A 17,852-nucleotide genomic window follows, 5' to 3' on the forward strand; every position below is an offset into this window, starting at 1 on the left:
TTTGCACTTGTAGCAGATTAAAGTATTTGTCTCAGGGCAAGCTCGCATGAGGGAAAGAAATGCTGAATCATCCCTGACGAGCTGCCTGGCTAGGCTTCTCCTAAAACTATTCTGTATTATCAGTAGGTTCAAAATGCTGCCACCAAGCACCCTAAAGCTTGCAGGGAACCGGACCAGTGGATTGGGTGCTGTAATCCAAGATCCCTCTGTAACTGGGTATTGGGCAAATACCAAAAAACATTCCACGTGTAAGCTTACATGAGATGAGAAAACTGATAGTTGATGAACATCTGAGGATGTATTTGCACCAGAGAAAACCCCTCTTTGCCCCCCCTTTTCTGAGTTAAAAACAAGCTCAGAGAGGCTTGTAAAAAGAAAAGACTTTTATTCAATTACTGCAGACTGCTTCTGTCTGAGGCTTTCTAGTTTTCTTAGATACAGTTAAGAATATTTAGTAGATTACAAAAATAGGTTGTTTTAGGCACGTCTAAATGTTTATAGAATCTTTTGCAACGCCCTAGGTAGGATGGGCGTAGGCTAGTGGTTCTTATTTCAATTACATTGCAGCTAAAATATAATAAAACAGTATTAGGAATATGCAGAACACACACACACACACACACACACACACACACAAGTTTTTAATGCAAAGTCTGACTAAGCAAACTTTCCCCTAAATTAATCTTCCTGAAGCCAAAGCCCAGGCTTCCTTTCCTTGATCTTACTAAACTCCAGATGAGAATTTAAGCTTCCTGCCCTCTTATCTTTCAAGGATCTGCAGAGTCGTCATTCTGCAACCAGCCTCCATGGCCACATGTCCTGATGATGATGATGATGATTTTTACATTTATATCCCGCTCTTCCTCCAAGGAGCCCAGAGCGGTGTACTACATAGTTGAGTTTCTATTTCACAACAACCCTGTGAAGTAGGTTAGGCTGAGAGAGAAGTGACTGGCCCAGAGTCACCCAGCTAGTTTCATGGCTGAATGGGGATTTGAACTCGGATCTCCTCGGTCCTAGTGCAGCACTCTAACCACTACACCATGCTGGCTCTAGAGGTGATGAGCACCTTTAGCATAGCTTCTTCTAACAAAGAATTCCCTTCTACCTGGCAGCTGCTCTCTAAGTCCCACCCACCTGGTGTGCTGATTGGCTGAGCCCTGGAGTTCACCAGCCTGTCAGTCAGACAAGGGTTCACTTCCGGTTAACTCTTTAAAAGGGCGGGGGGCTGATCATTACAGCACTATAACCAAAAGTGTTATGAACAGTTTGTGGAATTACAAAGAGCTAGATCAAGCTTTTGATCCCTTCCAAGCATTTAAGAGGAACATTTCAGAACTAAAAAAGTAAATCAAAAGATTCTGTAGCCATAACAATTTGTTTTGCCAAAAAATGTGGAATGCAATGACACTGGAAACAGTGTCAGTCAGGACAACGTCCCTGGGCTGAAGGTGTCTCTAGAATCCAATACAGGCTATTTGAGAACTGTAGTTTGATGCTGTGGGAGTTAGGGGTGTGCGTGGACCGGTTTTTGCTGTCCGGTTCGAATTCAGACCAAATTTGAACTGAACCACTGGTCCACGAACCGGTTTGGTTGAACCATCCGGTCCATTAAATCGAACTGGTTCGACCTGGTCTGACGGGCTATGCTGGTAAAGGGGAATGTGGTGAGGATTCCCTTTTATAAGCAAAGGGGAATCCTGCCTTTAAAAGGTGCTCACCAGATTCCCTTTAACAAGCATAGTCCCTAGAACTGGTCCACAGTGGACCGGGCTCAGTTTGATCGTGGATCAGCCCGCCTCTCCTGGAGGCCAGTTTGGTTCATGATCGAACCATCAAGTTTTGACGCAAGTTTTGAGTGGTATAGAAATATGTTAAATAAATAAATAAATTAAGCTAGCTTGATTTAATAAATAAATGTTAAACAAACGAACAAAGATGGTGCATGATCAAACCATCAAGTTTTGACGCAAGTTTTGAGCAGTACAGAAATACGTTAAATAAATAAATAAATAAATAAAATAAAGCCGACCTGGTTCATTGCAGACCAGTTCCTTGTGGACCGGTTTGTGCACACCCCTAGTGGGAATGCAAATCAACTGTATGACATCAACAGCACATTCTTTTAGGAGCCCATTTTTGCAGAAATCTTAATAGTGTATTGGGCAGAAATCTATGTGGTACATCTGTAGCACATGATTGTGGGTGCTGTACCTGTGTGAATATCTGCCTGGATGTATAAATAGGTGGCATTTGGGTAAGCACTGCCTTCCCTAAAATTAGGTAGAAATTCATCAGGTGCTTCTCTAACAAGCAATTGAGGAAGGTGCACTTGCTGAATTTCTGCCTGCACACATCATCCCCCAAAGTAATGTCAAGCTGAAAGACCATGCCGAATGGGATATACAATTCTAATTTGTAAATCCAGAATAATATACTACAGTATACAGACAGACCCCTTACTGCTTTCATGGCATGGAAGTTACCACCTTAACTTGCAATTTCCAGGCTTTTTGGAGCACAAGTGGAAATGGTAAATACTTTCTCTCATCTGAAACCACAGGTTGTTTTAAAATATAAACGTTTCTACACACACAGATACAGACTCCATTCATTTCGGGGAAAGCAAAGGACCAGTGAAGAAAAATGCCTATAGTCTGGTCGATTTTTTGTCTGCCCTTCTCAGAGATGATGTTTGGGCCTTTTCTCGCTCAAATGCTTGTTTTTCTTGTAAGCAAGACTTGAGCGTGGGGGCAGTTCAAATCCAGCAGAGTTTTTTCTGAAGCATTTGGCTCACTGGCTCTTCTCTCTTTGCCAGCCAAGTGCTGCTCTGTCGGGCAGTTGGTCTGCTTTCTTTGGCCATCAGCCACAGGAGGTCACTGTTGTTATTGTTCCTGCAGAAGAAAAAGGATGCAGTCATTATTTCCCCCCTCTTCTGAGGCTCTTCTGGTGCTTTTTTAAACAAGTGTTTTGTCGATTTCCAGCAACAAGTTGTTCCTAAACAGAGTTGGTCTGGTCAGCACACACACACACGCGCGCACACACACACACACACACACACACACACACACACACACACAGCACCATGTCTTAGGAACATAGGAAGCTGCCATATACTGAGTCAGACCATAAAGTCCATCTAGCTCAGTATTGTCTGCACACACTGGTAGCGGCATCTCCCAGGTTGTAGGCAGGAGTCTCTCCTAGCCCTATCCTGGAGATGATGCCAGGGAGGGAACTTGGAACCTTCTGCATGCAAGCAGGCAGATGCTCTTCCCAGAGCGGCCCCATTCCCCTAGGGGGAATTTCTTACAGTGCTCACATAGGAACATAGAAAGCTGCCATATACCGAGTCAGACCTTTGGTCTCTCTAGCTCAGTATTGTCATGTAGTCTCCCATTCAAATGCAACCAGGGTGGACCCTATGCTTCGCAAAGGGGATAATGCTTGCTACCACAAGACCCTGTAAACCTCAGATTTCTGCAACTGGCAGATCCATGCTATGTCTCCACAAGATGTGATGCACATCTGTTTAATTTGAACATAAGAAGCTGCCTTCTACCGAGTCAGACCCTTGGTCCATCTTGCTCAGTATTGTCCACACAGACTGGCAGCGGCTTCTCCAAGATTACAGGCAGGAATCTCTCTCAGCCCTATTTTGGAGATGCCAGGGAGAGAACTTGGAATCCTCTGCATGCAAGTGTGCAGGTGTCTTCTCAGAGTGGCCCCATATTTTACAGTGCTCACACATGTAGTCTCCCATTCAAATGCAAACCAGGGCAAACCCTGCTTAGCAAAGGGGACAATTCATGCTTGCTATGACAAGACCAGCTATCCTCCCATAAAGGGAAGAGGTGAAGGGTGGTCTCCCTCCACTCTTCACATTTTGTAACTCAGGTCAAACATCCTAAGATTAAAGGTTCCTCCTTCAGTCAGTATTTGAATGTTCCTTCATGTAAAAGAAGGCGGGGGGAGCACAAATCCCTGCACTCAGAAAACTAGTGTGTCAGGGAGAAGACTGAGCAAAACTCTTCTTTTTACATGTAGGGAATATCCATGCATGTAGTCTTCAGCTGTCGTCTATGGTGGTACAGACTGTATTGCATCCTATTTCTGATTTCTTGAATGGGCTGTTAGGAGGGACAGTTCAGGAATTTGCATCTTAGGTCATTCGTAAAACTAAAGTAATTGCTTTGTTACTTTGAACTTGGTCAGCCAATTGATTTATTACCGTCCATAGAGCAAAAAAAAAGCAGGGGGGAGTCATGGTTACAGCACTAGAAATGGCAATAAAATACCAAACAGTAGAATTCATATTTTCCAGACATCAAATGTTTGAACTTGGTCTGTAATTAATTACCCCTGCTCAGAAACTCATGGATACAAAGGCCTTGTTCTTCGTGGTTTAAACTCAGCCTTGCAGATTAGATTTTTTAAAACAAAGTCTTAATCGACTAAAAATGTTACTTGAGTATCTTTCCAACTTCATGGTGCCAACGTTGGGCATGAAAGTATAGATCTGGCAAACGACTTCTCTTGAAGGAATAGGTAATTGCCTGGCCGGGGGATAATTGTCTGCCCATAAGACTGCTTTAACTAGTTTGGTGTGCATCCTTATCAAAACACACTGAATTGGGTAAGAATGTCTACAAGAATTTGGTAAGGACCTCTACAAGTCTTTGCCTGCCTTCTCCTTCTGAGCCTCTTAGCAAAAGATGCACAGTCTGGAAGCCGGGAAGAAACAAAAAGTAACAGATGCCGCTTGGGGAACCTGCATCTTTTCACGTGGAAGGAAGATCCCCCTCCAAATACCCCTGCCACTTTGGAATGGTGGGGGGGGCAGGGGGAGCTAGCATGTCATTACTTTCACCTGCTTTAGGAGGCATCAGCAAGACTGCAGTGTCATCAACCACTCTTCCAGTCCCCACCCACATCTCAGGCAGATTTGCAGAGCCCTGGTCGCAGAAGATCAAGCGTGAACATAGGCATGCAGAAATGAGTAACAGCCATCACATAGGAACTTCGCCATCGGCCTTATACTGAGTCAGAACATTGGTCCATCTACCTCAGTACTGTCTACGCTGCCTGGCAGCAGTTTTCCAGCTTTTCAGGCAGGCAGGATCTTTCCCAGCTCGGCGTGGAGATGCTGGGGACTGATCTGCATGCCCCACCACAGCTCTGCCATACAAATTCCTAGCCCTTGGAGGGTGTCTTGCTGGTCGTTTATAAAATCCATTTTGATATTTCAGAATATGCCCCTTTAAAAAATGACGAATGGGCAGTTAACTCAAATTCTCTCAGCGAAACAACAGATTGTGAGCTCTATAGAATGGGGTCCTGGAAACTGCCGCTCATGCTCCAGGGAAAGTTCAACGGAGAGATAAGAAGCATGTTCCGGAAGAGGGATCACTCACTCACCCATCTAGGAATCCTCCTTTTTAGATATAAACAGTGTGTGGCTGATCTTTCCAAGCTGGCCTTGCTCTCGGGTAGCAGATGCATTTTTTCCATTCTGAAAAGAAAGGAAGGGAGATAAAAATATGAGGTTCTAACTTATTTTTGCATTTTTAAAAAATCTATTAATAGTGGCACTCAGGCACTCTAACCAGTCGATTCTGATGGCCAGTTTCAGACTCTAGCCTACAAGAGATAGACACATTTGCCGGCAAACTTTGCCGGTGGAACTGAGCAGCAGAATCATAAGAATGCTCCTGTATCAGTAGATGATGGAAAGCTTTAATTTAAATATATGTTCTACATTTTAATGCAATTAATTGTAAAACAAAATATTTAAAAAGGTTTCTATATTGCTTTCCCTAACGCCTCAAGATGTGTTCATCAGATCAATACAGATATATTAAAGCCAACGATGTGTGCCTTTGGTGGAGAAATGAGGCTAAGGCGTTTAGAAGCATGTACTGCCTAGAACTGGAGGGCATGGAGGATCTGCTTTGTATTCTGGAGAGATATCTGAAATAATATAAGGCAGTTTGCATGACTGAAACCACAGCTTTGGGAGCTGTGCATACTCCTGATTTTTTATTGTGTGTGAACAAACAACTAGACAGGAGAGGGGGAGTGATCGTGTGGGAGGCAGGAGCTGAAGAGGGCAACTTTCCTTCCTACCGTGGTCAAATGCTGGGCATGAGAACTGGGTAGGATGACGGTGCCTTGCACAAATTGGGGGCACATGCAAGTCCCAAAGCTGGGTAGGGTGCTTGTCCTTCCCAGTTTTCGTTCATATGAACTGCCTTAGTATGTCACCCGCAGTGATACCTCTAACCGTGATTCCAGGATGTTGCTGACTACAACTCCCAGAATCCCCAAGCAAAAGCAATCGCAGCTGGGGATTCTGGGAGTTGTAGTCAACAACATCTGGGGATCCCTGTTGGAGGGAACACTGGTCACCAGTCCACTGTGAGATAGTCTGGCATGAATCTACTGCTGACAGATGTTTATTGGCTAAATAATGGGGCCGTTCCTGTCTACTGGCCTTGCTGGAACGGGTTTCTAGCACCTGGACCATAGCGATGATGGCAAAGGGTTTCAAACCTGGGTCCCCATATGTTGTTGGACTACAACTCCCATCATCTCCAGCCACAATGTTTGCTGTGGCTGGGGAGGATGGGGGTTGTAGTCCAACAACATATGGGGACCCAGGTTTGTGGACCTCTGGATTATGGGAAAGTTAAGAGAATACATTTGACTGTTCGATGAGGAAGGTTTGAGACTATTGATGATGGGCGGGGAGAGAGTCCTCTTGTGGGCTGAGTGAACCACCCCTTTTAATGCACATATTAATTCATATGGAACCTTTCATTTGATGCAAGTATAGATTGTGTAAGTTTTGCCTTTTAGTGATAATAATAAAAGGAAATATATTAAAACCAGCAAGACTAAAAACAACATTGAGAACACCATATGCAACAAAGCAACCACAGAAGCGGGATGATGGGAGTTGTAGTCCAGCAACATCTGGGGAGCAAGTCTGAGGCTACCAGGCTCCATGGTAATTACTGGAATACTGAGCATTGATAGAGAGCCTTAGTATGTTTGAAGCATTTGGTGGACATTAAGACAGTTCACAGGATCATTAATTGGGTAGGCCAAGCATCCTACCCAGCTGCAGGAGCTGCGGGCTCCCAATATTTGCTTGCATGCTAGCAAAAACCTAGGGAGGAGGACAGGAGAGTGATTGTCTATGAGAGAGCAGCTGGGTAGGACAGCCTTTCTTCCTACTTTGTTCAAATGCTGGGTAGGATGCTGCCATCCCACCCAGCTCCTCTCTTGTGGCCGATCACTCCTCACTCCTCCTCCTCCCTAGGTTGTTGCTAGCACATGGTCGGAAATGAGAAGCATGCACAGCTTCCAAAGCGGGGTAGGATAAGCGCAGGACCATTAAGGATCTCATGAACTGCCTTATTATCGTCTTGTCATCCTGAGAACAATGGGTCAGTAGTGCTATGTTACTGGAGGTGAGAGGTATCCCATATTGGAAGGGAGGGGCTAAGTGGGGGGTTTCTTACAGCAACAGAGTTCACACCAGAGGTGAGGTATGGACCAGGTCTTTCCAGATTTGTCACGCTGCCACTGTGCAATTGAGACCTGCCCTTAATGGTTCTCTCTCTCTCTTTCCTCTCCAGCTGCGGAATGCGAGGATCAAATTTGAATACGATGGAGAGAGAAGGTGTGCCTTTTATTTTATTTTATTTTATTTTATTTTATTTTATTTTATTTTAGTATTCATTGAGTCATTCATTCATTCATTCATTCATTTATATACTACCTGACTCCAAAGGCTCTAGGCAGTTTACAAAAATAAACACAATAGAAACAGAATAAAACCAACTATTAAACAATTAAAAATTTAAAACATTCCGAGATTACTAAAACATTCAAAGATTAGTAAAATCCTCTTAAGGGCTCTTTTAGAGGCTGGTAAAGATGTTAAGCCACAACTGTCTATAGGGAGCACATTCCACAGCCCAGGAGCGACTATAGAGAAAGCTCACTCCCAAATCACCGCCAGACGGGATGGTGGCATACGGAGACAGACCTCCCTTGATTATCTTAATGTACGGTGGGGATCATGCAGAAGAAGGCGCTCCCCCAGGTAACCCGCTCCTAAGCCGTGTAGGGCTCTAAAAGTAATTACCAGCACTCTGAATTTTGCTCGGAAACCTATTGGTAGCCAATGCAGTTCTATTGGTAGCCAATGCAACAGGCATAATAGGGTCTCTCCAAGAAACCCCGGAGACCAATCCAGCCGCTGCATTTTGAACCAACTGAAGTTTCCAAACTGTTTACAAGGGCAGCCCCACTTAGAGCGCATTGCAGTAGTCAAGCCTAGAGGTTACCAAGACAACTGTCTTAGCAACCGAAGTTGATAGAAAGCACTCCTGACCATGGCCTCATCCTGAGAAAAACATCATCTTTTCATCCTCAGGAAAATGCATAGTCCCCCCTTCTGCACCCTGGCCAGGATGAGTGATGTCATGGAGAAATAGATTTGGGTGTCATCAGCAGCATCTTGATAACACCCTGCTCCAAATCTCCTGACCATCTCACCCAGCAGTTTCATGTAGATGTTAAAAAGCATAGGGGACAGGATGGAGCCCAGAGGGACACCACACAATAGCTCTCGTTTCAGAGAGCAACTAACTCCGAACGACACCATCTGGAATCTGACACCGGAGAGACAGGAACGGAACATGGATGCATGGCTGGGCTTCATTAAATCCATTGGAAGCCCACACCATTTCCACATGTTAGGCTGGCTGCTTCCCAGCCAGCCCTTGGCACCTGCACCTTTGAGGCTTCAAACACAGGAAGGAACACAAGCATTTAGAAGAATGCTAAAATCTCGTGCTAAAGTCCTCTGTGCTGTTGCAGCCTTAAAGAGTAGATACTCTTAGTATCCCCCAGAATGCTTAAACCTCCTCTCCCCGACCCTGTTGAGCTGGATCCTGGATAGGAAAAGGCACTTTGAACTGATCTCAGTGAGGCTGCTTATAAACTGGTACCACTGCTCTGTACGTGTTCTGTCTGACTTCACTCTTGGGCTGGGCAGGTTAGCTCTAACTTCCATTGCAAGCAGGGTTAGGTTTAGGAGGGCTTGAGGATTATGGGAGATTATAGGTTATTGAAATGGTGTCGGGTTTTCCCTCTGTAATGTGTAGCAAAATATACCCGGTGTTCTGACATCAAATCTTTCTACTTAACATCACTGGTAGGGAAGCATACAGTGTGATGATGTCAAAACATACCGTATCGGACCTGATCCCAACAGGGCAGCATGGCCTAGCCTGGCCTTTTAGTCCAGCTTTTGGCCTGGGTTAAGGGCATAAGCACTCCTTTAACCCAGGCTTGTAGCCTGGCTGCGTAGTCATAGAGATGGCTGCCTAGAGCACCTGTCTTCTCGGGGAATCCCCCAATGCACCGTGCAGAGCACATGGTGCATTGTGGGATACCGGGAAGCCAGGAGGCGTTGTACTGGCCTCCAGAGCTCCGTACGGTCTGGCACAGCAGTGGATCATCTGGGAGTGCAGTCTGTGCTCCCAGCAACATTTACTGGATCATTGGGGGTGGGGGGAGTTTCGCAGCCTGCCCTCCCGCCGACCTCCCGAATGGTCCTTTGAATACCCTTATTGTTTACTATAAGTTACAGAGAGGGAATCTCAACACAGAAATGCCTGTTTCAGAGGGTCTCCCTACTTCTTGTAACATACAGTTCTGTCCTGAAAGTGCCCAGCTGAAATCAGTGTCACTATAGCCCTGTTCAGACATTATGTTATACCTGTGTTCAGATGCCTGTACATGATTTGTCCATGTTTTTGTACGAAGGACTGCACATGCTTTTTATTTTAAATGTCAGCCTGGGTACAGGCCCCTTAAATGCATGGTACAGATAGGAAGTTTACTGCTGCACACCGAACTGTGCCTGCATACACTGTACACTGGTTGTAGACATGTTAGACATAATGTGTGAATAGGGTCTTTTATGTCTTTTAAACCTGGATCTTCCATCACACCCGCTAACATTTGAACTTGTTCATTTGCTGAAGCCAATTTAGCCCTGTTCCACAAATTCCAGATTTTTGGTGAAGATGACAACGTGAAAGGTGACCTTTCCTTCTAGCAAGAATTGCTAGTGCTGCAACATTTGATCCATTGATTCATTCAGTTAATTGCGTAAAAGCATTTTGATCAACTAAAAGAAGTGCCCCTGACCAATGATTGCAACTTATTTGAAACATATTTTTGATTGCAGCATATTTTTGAATTAAGTATTTATAAAAATTACAGGCATACCTTCCTATGTGCAAGGGGGAGGAATGGCTCCTTAAGAGAGTGCCTGCTGCATCACATGCATACGTAATCTGAAAACAAGGACAGTATCCTTTTTTCCTTAAAACTATTGATTTTTCTCATCTGCCAATTTATAGAGATGTGCTCAATTAATAGGCTAAAATGCCAGAATTAATGAACTGAGATTTCTTTTAATCAGGTGACTAATTGATCATTTTTATTTAATCAAGTGGCATGTTGCTTCACACTTAAAAGACACTTTGGGTTGGATCCTAAGTATTTCTTCCGTGAAGGGGAGGCACCTTCCGCTAGAACAAGGGAGAGATATTTCTCCCTTGCCTCTGCAGCCTCCTGCACACACCTGCTCCAAAATCTGCTCTGGGGATTGAGGAAACCTCACCCCCCATCTGAGTGTTATAGGGGACTGCAGAAAGAAGCAGGAATAGGTGCAAAAATAATCCTCCTCCTTATCTAAACAGAAGAAATACTTAGGGTCCAACCCTTGCTTTCCTTCCGTGTCCTTTAAAAGACACCTGTGTAGCAGTAATAAGCAAATGGATTAAAATGAATTTCTTAAATAAGAGTCAGATGCAGGAAGAGCTTTTCTCCTGCCCATGTTTTGCCTTCTGTAATGCCCTCTTGCAATGAATGGCACAGGAGCACCTCTCCCTCCTCTGTCTTAATCGGGGCTGCACATTTATGATCCCCCCAAACATACAGAGCCCCTTTGCTACAGACAGTAGCCCACAGGGTGGACGATAAACTTCCTCGTTTTGCCTTCTTTCTAGGGCAACAGAGATGGCAAGGGAGATGTTCATGCCCCTGCCAGGCCTCAGTAACTAGGGGGGTTGGCTGGCAGAGGTTGGGGGTGTCAGATGGGCCTCAATAACACAGTTTTGATCTTCCCTTCATGAAAGTGATGGCGGTTGTTTTAAATTGTACCACCCTGCTACAAAGTTTCCCAAGAGGAAAGGTGGTGTGCTTAGTAAACAGGTATGATACTACTGACATGGAAAGTTGTCACTAATGGCATGAATACACTTCTCTGCAGGATTATCCAGTTCCAGAGGCCAGTTAAATTTAAAGAAGTGCTTCAGAAAGTCATGGATGCTTTTGGACAGATGATGGATTTGCACTATGCCAACAATGAGGTACTTTATTTGCGTGGTACTTTATTTGCGTGCTACCTGACTTAAATCACCTTCTTCTCCACAAGCTTAAGGCAGCTTACAACAATAAGCTACAATATTTCTAATATGCAGAAAGGAATAGTAAAAACTGTGATATCTAATGCAGAAAGTGCAATTTTTCCTCCTTCCTGTGCTGGCCAAACATCTTCCTGCATAAGTGCATTTTGCAGCTCTTCCCGATATATGGGTGCATTGTGGGGAGGGAGTCGAGGTGGCTCGGGAGTGGAGTCCACACTGTGCATGCAGGAGTCCAAGTCAAATCCCTGGCATCTCCATTTGAAAAGATATTTTGTAAAAGGGCTAAAAGAGACCTGTTGTGATCTCTTTGAGATTGCTTGTGACCTCAGGGAGCAGTTGCCAGTTTGAGCAGACCAAACTAGGCTAGATGGACCAGTGAACTGACTCAATATAAAGCAACTCCATATGTTCACATTCTTTTATATGTTCATCCATCACCATAACAAAATAATAATAATCACAAAGACTTAAAAAATCAGTTGCAGACGTGTGTTGGTGATGGCATGGGCACTAGTCAATAGACACCCCCAGCCATGTTTTTCTCAATTCAAATGAAACCATGCTAAAAACCTGCAAAACTGTTGTTCCCCCACCTTTCAGAGTTCTCCCAGCACCAGAAAAACGTTGTTTTGGTGGCAGCAACAGTACTACCAAACCTCTTCCACCACTCTCAAAAATATTTTGAGCCTCTTCTCACGATCCGTGAGAAGGGCTTGCGGACGGGCTGCGGGGAAAGCAGGTGAAACCTACCTTCCCCGCAGATGATCGTCCTCCCTTCTCTGGGCAGGCAGATCTCCCGCCCAGACGACCAGTGGCTCCAAGGGTCGGGGTGCTGGGACGCGCTGATGTGCTGCCCCCCAGCGCTGCAATAATGCACTGTACGAGTACGCGGTACATTATGGGAATCCCCCCTCCCTGAGTGGGCCAGCCGTGGCTGCAAGCAGCAGCAAGCGACTGCAAGTGCTTGCAAGGCTGCAAGCGCTCAACCTCATTTGAGAGGGTGGCTAAATAGGCAGGTTTGCCACCGTGTAGCCTCCAGGATTGGCCCGATCCTGGCAGTTCACATGTGTGTGCAAAACCGGGCTGGGCTCCCTTTTGCACGTATGTGTGAGTAGCCACTATATCTTTTCCTCCATCCGTCTTAGTTCAAAGCTTTGACAAGCCTTGGCTTAGCACAGAGACTAGCAAACCGATGAATCAGCACTCGGCAAAACAGTTTCCCCCCTTTCCCCGTCTTGGGCGCCCTGGCTCGTTAACGGAGCTATTCATTTTACCGACAGCAGGAAAGCTGCTCTCTGTTTCCTGAGTGTGCAACCTGCCAGTTTGCTCTCTCGTTTGCGTGTGTCTATATTTAGGCTCGCGTCTGGTAAAGAATGTACATGTACACAGCAGCCTTGTTGGCAAATGGAGCCTAAACCTTCTTGCCAGATTCAGGCAATAGGCAAAAGCCCATTTAAACAGCACACGGAGGACCATTTCAACCTGATGCCATTTGACAGCTTGAGAAGCCAGACACGGGAATGCATGGAACACCGTGAGACTGGAGGCCTTTAGGACATTTCATTCCAAGCAAAGGCAGATTCTGGGAGCCTTGTGTGGGTTTGGGAGGCAGGGATGGGTGGAATTGCCCCAAGAGTTCAGATCCAAATTCCAGGACAAAATGAAGCTGATGAAAACATCCAAGTACAACATGTAGTCTTGTGCCTTTTTCCTTTCTTTTTTAAAAGATCAGCTGTGCAGCACTGTAGGGAAAGTGAATCAGGCTCTCAAGTATTCATTTATCCATATTAGACGCATACCATCTAACAGATGGCAGGGACCAAAAAGGCACCAGGTTTAAGCCTCCACTACAGAGCAAAGCTGTCTATGAAAGGCAGTGTGTTGTAGATCAAGCTGTGCCCTTTAGCCCACCCCTGTGCCACAAACGGAGAGCCCAGTCCAAGGGGCCTCCTCGTAGCTCCAGATGAGTCAAGTAAATGAGCCAAGCTGCGCATTTTCACGTGAAGACTTAGGGCCAAAGTGATGTTTCAAGGTATCTGGCCTAGTTTTGTTTTTGTTTTTTTAACTTTAAAATAAGCCAAACGAAAAAGGCAGCATCACAAACGAACCAAGGAAGAAACCCCACAGCAACAGAATCAAATAGATGCAGAAACAAATGTATTGAAAAGAGCTAAACAACGATCCGGACGTTTTTCAAGGGTATGTTCTTCACTGGGAGACAGAATGACAGAAAAAAACTGTCTCCCACTCTGTAAAAAAACGGTTTATGTGTGTTGCTTTTAGATCTTTAAAATAGTGGCCACATGGGGGCCCGATCTGGGTTGGGACTGCACAGAAGTAGGTACCCTTTCCCTCCGTTCTATTTTCCATCCTAAAATGGCCCAAAGTTGTTTGTTACAAACTGGACAATGATGCGCTTAACGTCACAGTCCTTTTGGCCCATTAAAATCAAGCAAACAAGGTTCACTTGCGAATTCATACCAGGGGAAGAATTCTTTTGGACTTCAAAGAGAGCCAGCATGGTGCAACCATAACAATACTCAGCATGTAACTGGATCCATGTTCAAGGCACACCAGTCATTCCCTCCTGGTATGCTTCTGTGCTCCTCAAACTGTTCCTCCTTCCATACTCTGTGGACAGCAAATGGAAATGACTCTCAAGCTGTGGTGGTAGCTGTGGCAGTGTTTGTTTCAAGAAAGCAGCCCTCGAGGAGACCCATTGGATGCTGCATTGAAATGTGACCTTGTGAGGATCTTTCTCCCTTACACGTTTGGCTTCCCTCCTCTTTGTCTCGCTTCTTTTGTCTTGTGTACATTTTTTAGCCTACAGCCGGGGACTTCTGTGTTCTGTTTTGTGCAGCATTCTGTGTATGTTAGGCATTTCCGTAAAGAGTAAGCAACAAGGATAATGCGGATGAAATCATCTGTGCACAGGTCCCCTAATTAGCAGGTAGCCCCTGTTGTTAGGATCCCGTTCCCTAATGTTTTCTTTATTCTCATCATCCCGGTCTTCCCTCTGGCTGAGTCAGCGATGCTTTTGTGCCTTTCCTTTCACAGGCCATTGTTTTGATAACTTTTATTCAGTTCCTTGGGGGTTGCTATCTTAGAAGAGAAGGTTAAAAACCCCAGATGTTTGGTTTCTGTTTTCCGCCAGAAACCTCCAGCAGCTTTACGTTGTCCCGGGTTTGCCTGCCCGAATCCCCACGGTTCCCAAGCCCCCGCGAGCTCTGCCGCTTCCTCTCTTTGCTCTTGTTTGCAGCTCAGCTGCCTCAACAGTGTTTGTTCAACCTTTTTTCCAGCTCCTGATTCCCCTGAAATCCCAGGAAGATTTGGACCGGGCAGTGGAACACTTGGACCTCAGCCCTTCTCTGAAGAGTCTGAGAGTGTTTGTGAAAACTCCAAAGAAAACAAATGTGAGCCATGGACCTTTCCCCGTCCCCTTTCATTTGTATACCAAGCAAAACACAATGTTATTGTCCCAAGGAGTGGAAAGATTTGTATGTTTTAACAAAGTATTGGATGACGGGTTTTTCAGGAGGGCATCCTCTTAGAATTGGCTTTGGGTCATTTCGTTTTTGTATTCACTCCACTCTTCTTTTTCATACAGCTCTTTGAACAGCCGTTGAGGGCCGTCAGTGTGCTGGTTAGCAACTGGTAGCCCTCAAGCAAACTCGGGCCAATTGAGAATTTTATTATAAGGGCATAAGGATCCCCTTGCCGGATTCCCTTGCATCTGGTCTAAGGGGGGATGTGATCAATGTTTTCTCTAAAAAGGATTCCCAGATGTTGACTACAACTCCCAGAATCCCTTGCTGCAGTGGCTTTTGCTTGGGGGTTATGGGAGTTGTAGTCAACAACATCTGGGAATCCTTGTTGGAGAGAACACTGGATATGATAGCCATCTTTCAACATTTGAAGGGCTCTCAGGTAGAAGGAGGAACAGACTTCTTCTCTGTTGCTTCTGAGGGCAGGATGAGAACCAGCGGGTTGGAATTGCAAGCAAGCCGATTCATGCTCAGTATTAGGAGGGATTGCCCAACTGTAAGAGCTACTTGGCAGTGGAACAGACTGTAAGAATGGTGGACTCTGGTTTGCGGGAGCTCTTCAAACAGAGGCAGGGTGGCTATCTGTCAGGGATGCCACAGCAGTTCCCTGCACTGAGCAGTGGGTTCGAATCGGAATGTTGGAGACCTTCTATTCCAACCTGCTGCTGAGTGCAGGAAATTGCTATTGCTGTACCCTGACAGATAGATGTCCGTCTTTATATAAAAGACCTCCAAGCTCCCTTCCAACTTAAAATCCTACGATTCTAGAGAAGGAAGCAGATTTAGGCTAGACATTAGGTAGATTTTCCTAGCTGTAAATGCTGTTCAACCGTGGAACGGTTTGCCCCATGCAATAGTGGGGTCTTCTTCGCTGCAGGTTTTCCAGCAGAGGCTGAAAGTGTACAGAGTCGAGGATGCCTTAGCAGATTCCTGCACTGAGGGAGGGGGTTGGACTAGATGGCCTCCAAGGTCCCTTTGGACATTCTGTGATTCTGTAACCCTCCTCCCCTCTGTAGAAGGATGCCTCCCAACTCTCCTTTGTCTCGTTCCCAGCCTCTGCAGCCCAACAACAGTAAGCAGCATGAGATGAGGATGTCCAAGTCGATGGGAGATATCATGAGCTCCTTGTACAAAGACACAGAGAGGACGCGGAAGCATTCGACAGGTCAGTGCAATGCAGCGGAGAAGAAGCGACCTCTCCCCTTTCCACAGCCCTGCGACCAGGATGGCCACTGTCTTCTCCTGTCTCAACATGCACATATACGCAGATTTATATTCCATTCCCTTTCCTGAACCATTCAGCCCAAGGCAGCTAGCCACAAATTCGTAGAAGGAAAGACATGTACAATAAAGTTTTGGGCGGTAGAAACACATGCAAAATAAATAAATAAATAAATACAACAAATGCAGCGCAAAACAATTGCTAAACGCAGCAGACTGTGAAAAGGGAAGCGTTTAAGAGGTTGTATTTTGGGTTCGACAGACCTACCCACAGAATCATGGTCCCTGTGTGATGGCGCTTGCAGTCTTTCATTTTTTCATGACCGAAGTCTGCAAAGCAGCAGCAGCAGCTGCTCAGAGGCAGGAGAGAGTCAGTCTGTGGCATATCTGCAGTCGGAGCGTGGCTGTAAGAGTGACTCAAGCGTGGCGGTGCCGCCTCAGGCAAGGTCCCCTTTCAAAACCAGACTTGGCAAGCTTTGGAAGTGGCTTGGAGGGGCGGCGTGGAGGGGGGGAGGTTGCCAGCAGCCACCTCTTCCCTCCTTGCGGAACGTAGGGAGCTGCCTTATACCGAGTCAGACCGCTGGTCCGTCCCGCTCAGTATTGTCCGCACTGACTGGCAGCAGCTCATCTGTGGGCGGCCTAGGATCGGGCCTTCTCACTTGTCACCCCTGGGTTGTGGAATGCACTCCCTGTGGAGACGAGAGGATTATCTCATGTCTCTTTGGCAAAGAGGCACCTTTTTAATGTGGTGATTCGCTTTATTTAGCAGGGGGAGAGTAACTGGCCCTATCCACCCCCAACACAACATCCCTCCTGTGACTGTTGCTGGTGTCTATCTTATGTTTCTTTTTAAATTGTGAGTCCTTTGGGGACAGGGAGCCATCTCATTTATTTGTTATTTCTCTGTGTAAACCACCCTGAGCCATTTTTGGAAGGGCGGTATCGAAATTGAATACATAATAAATAATAATATATCTTCCTTGGAGACCTTCAGGAGAGCCTTAAAGACCCATCTCTTTAGCCTGGCTTTTCATGATGTCTAGTTCTTAATTTTAATCTGGTTGGAATGTTTTTTATTTTGGCGTGTGTTTTTGATTTTAATGTCAACTGCCCTGAGTCACTTTAGGAAGAGTGGTATATAAATTGAATGAATGAGGTTTCAGGCAGGGGTCTTTCCCAGCCCAACCTGGAGATACTGCCAGAGATTGAACCTGGGACCTTTTGCATGCAAGCAGATGCTCTTCCACAGAGCTACAGTCCCTTTCCTGAAGGGGAATATCTTGCAACAGATAGAGCTCACATTTAGTTACCTATCCAAATGCCAACCAGGGAAGACCCTGCTTAGTAAAGGGGACAATTCATACTTGCTACCGCGTGGCCAGCTCTCTTCCCCGTTGTGTTTCCGGCAAGCTTTGCAGGGCATGTGATGAGAAGTGCAATGCTTGCAAAGGTCAGTGGGGCCTCAAATAGCTGCTTCAGTGGCGACTGTGGGGTGCATTTTGCCGCCCTGCTGGTTCCTCAGTCATCTGCTGCCTGAGGCAGTTGCCTCTCCTTGCCTCATGCAAGGGTT

General features: G+C 45.7%; 1 protein-coding gene across 2 annotated transcripts in view; it reads left to right on the plus strand.

Annotated features, from left to right (window-relative positions):
- Window positions 1-17,852, plus strand: part of LOC128331714 (mitogen-activated protein kinase kinase kinase 3-like) — a 117,025-nt gene that overhangs the window by 64,609 nt on the left and 34,564 nt on the right. For both annotated transcript variants that reach the window (XM_053265476.1, XM_053265475.1), the window contains 4 exons: window positions 7,644-7,687; window positions 11,360-11,459; window positions 14,816-14,929; window positions 16,115-16,226. In XM_053265476.1, the coding sequence (XP_053121451.1) occupies window positions 7,644-7,687; window positions 11,360-11,459; window positions 14,816-14,929; window positions 16,115-16,226 (370 nt within the window). The remainder of the gene's footprint in view (window positions 1-7,643; window positions 7,688-11,359; window positions 11,460-14,815; window positions 14,930-16,114; window positions 16,227-17,852) is intronic.

Source organism: Hemicordylus capensis, chromosome 6 (assembly GCF_027244095.1).
Source record: "Hemicordylus capensis ecotype Gifberg chromosome 6, rHemCap1.1.pri, whole genome shotgun sequence".
NCBI lineage: Eukaryota > Metazoa > Chordata > Lepidosauria > Squamata > Cordylidae > Hemicordylus > Hemicordylus capensis.